At 56.6% G+C, this 2,499-nt stretch overlaps 1 protein-coding gene across 1 annotated transcript; it reads right to left on the minus strand.

The window, feature by feature from the left end:
• Positions 1-555: 555 nt before the first annotated feature.
• Positions 556-1,869, minus strand: LOC136852705 (uncharacterized). Its single transcript, XM_067127620.1, has one exon. It carries the CDS (start codon positions 1,867-1,869, stop codon positions 556-558), a length of 1,314 nt encoding a protein of 437 aa, XP_066983721.1.
• Between the last annotated feature and the right edge of the window lie 630 nt (positions 1,870-2,499).

Raw genomic sequence — 2,499 nt, forward strand, 5'->3', positions numbered from 1 at the left:
CTGGTAACGATGTCGGTGTCCTTCATGAATGTTTTGCTGTCAAAATTCTGTCTTACTTGTTTTGGTTTAGTGACAAATACCGATTTTGTAAATAACAAAATATTAAGAATATCAAAATGTTTACCATGAATTACAGGTTTTACAGAAGCACTTTTTTTCGACAATAGATGAAAAGATATATCAGGGATTTTCCTAATATAACAAATAAATACCCTCTCCTAATAATTGATTCCTAGTGCAACTGCTTTGGGGTTTTTTCCTCATGTTACTGGGCCTTTCAAGCCTTTTTTTATATATTTAATCATTTCCACACCACCTCTAAGACATGGCCCTTCCCTCCATGCCCCCTTTGAGAGATGGCCCTTCCCTCCATGCCCCCTTTGAGAGATATCCCTTCCCTCCATGCCCCCTTTGAGAGATGGCCCTTCCCTCCACACCCCCTTTGAGAGATGGCCCTTCCTTCCACACCCTTTGAGAGATGGCCCTTCCTCCACGCCCTCTAAGAGATCGCCTTCCTCCACGCCTCTAAGAGATCGCCCTTCCATCCACGCCCCTTTAAATGACGGTCCTTCCTCCAGGCCTCTGTAAGAGAGATCGCCTTCCCTCCAGGCCCTTTACATGATTTGTCCTTCCTCCAGCCCTGTAAGAGATGGCCCTTCCTCCACACCCTTTGAGATGGCTCTTTCCCTCTCCATGCCTCTGAGAGGGGGCCTCTTCCTCCACGTCTTCCTTTGAGAGTGGCCCTCTCCACACCCCGAGAGATGGTCTTCCTCCACGCCCCTCTGATAGGGGCCCTTCTCCACATCCCTTTGAGATGGCCCTTCCCTTTCCACACCCTCTCTGAGAGATGGCCCTCCCTCCATGCCCCTTTGGAGAGATGCAGGCCCTTCCCTCCACGCCCTCTAAGAGACTGCCCTCTTCCACGCCTTTAAATGACGGTCCTTCCTCCAGGCCCCTGTAAGAGATGGCTCCTTTCCTCCACACTCTTTGAGGGATGGCCCTTCCCTCCACGGCCTGTCTGAGAGGGGGCCCTTTCCTCCACGCCCCCTTTGAGAGATGGCCCTTCCCTCCACACCCCCTTTTGAGAGATGGCCTTCCCTCCATGCCCCCTCTGAGAGGGGGCCCTTCTCTCCATGCCCCCTGAGAGATGAAGCCCTTCCTCCACACCCTCTTTAAGAGATGGCCCTTTCTCCACGCCCTCTGGAGAGGGAGCCCTTCCTCCACACCCTTGAGAGATGGCCCTTCCTCTACTGCTCCTCTGAGAGATGGCCTCCTCCATGCCCCTTTGGAGAGGTGGCCTCCCTCCATGCCCCCTTTGAGAGATGGCCCTTCCCATGCCCCCCTTGGAGAGATGGCCCTTCCCTCTCCACGCCCCCTGAGAGAGATGGCTCCTCCGCCGCCCTCTAAGAGATGGCCCTTCCTCCACGGCCCTCTAAGAGATCGTCCCTTCCTCCACGTCCCTTTAAATGGCGGTCCTTCCTCCAGGCCCTGTAAGAGATGGCTCTTCCCTCCACACCCCCTTTGAGAGATGGCCCTTCCCTCCACGCCCCATTTGAGATGGCCCTTCCCTCTACACCCCTTTGATAGACGGCCCTTCCCTCTATGCCCCCTCTGAGAGTAGGCCCTTCCCTCCACACCCCCTTTGAGAGATGGCCCATCCCTCCACGCCCTCTTGCTGAGGTCCCGCCCCTCTGAGAGATGGCCCTTCCTCCATGCGCCCTTGAGAGATGGCCCTTCCACACCCCTTTGAGAGATGGCCTTTCTCTTATATCGCCTCTGTGAGATGGCCCTTCTCTCCACGCCCCCTTTGAGAGATGGCCCTTCCCTCCACGCCCCCTCTAAGAGATCGCCCTTCCCTCCACGCCCCATCTAAGAGATCGCCCTTCCCTCCACGCTCCCTTTAAATGACGGTCCTTCCCTCCAGGCCCCCTTTGAGAGATGGCCCTTCCCTCCACACCCCCTTTGAGAGATGGCCCTTCCCTCCACACCCCTTTGAGAGATGCAGTCTCTTCCCTCCACACCCCCTTGGAGATGGGTCTTCCTCCGCACCCTTGAGAGGTGGCCCTTCTCCACACTCCCTCTGAGAGGAGCCCTTTCCCCACACCTTTGAGAGATGGCCCTTCCCTCCACGCCCCTTGTAAGAGATGGCCCCCTCCAATGCCCTCTGAGATGGCCCTTCCTCCACGCCCCCTTTGAGAGATGGCCTCCTCTTCCCCCACGCCCTCTGGAGAGATGGCCCTTCCCTCCACGCCCTTTGGAGAGATGGCCCTTCCCCATGCCCCATTTGAGAGATGGCCCTTCCCTCCACGCCCCCTTTGAGAGATGGCCCTTCCCTCCACGCCCCCTTTGAGAGATGGCCCTTCCCTCCACGCCCCCTCTAAGAGATCGCCCTTCCCTCCACGCCCCCTCTAAGAGATCGCCCTTCCCTCCACGCTCCCTTTAAATGACGGTCCTTCCCTCCAGGCCCCCTTTGAGAGATTTGGTCTTCCTCCATTAATC

This window comes from Macrobrachium rosenbergii, chromosome 26, assembly GCF_040412425.1.
Source record: "Macrobrachium rosenbergii isolate ZJJX-2024 chromosome 26, ASM4041242v1, whole genome shotgun sequence".
Classification (NCBI taxonomy): domain Eukaryota; kingdom Metazoa; phylum Arthropoda; class Malacostraca; order Decapoda; family Palaemonidae; genus Macrobrachium; species Macrobrachium rosenbergii.

Bases quoted from the DNA above. Each gene is read 5' to 3' on its own strand.
- LOC136852705 (XM_067127620.1), bottom strand. From the start codon at position 1,869: ATGGGGCGTGGAGGGAAGGGCGATCTCTTAGAGGGGGCGTGGAGGGAA.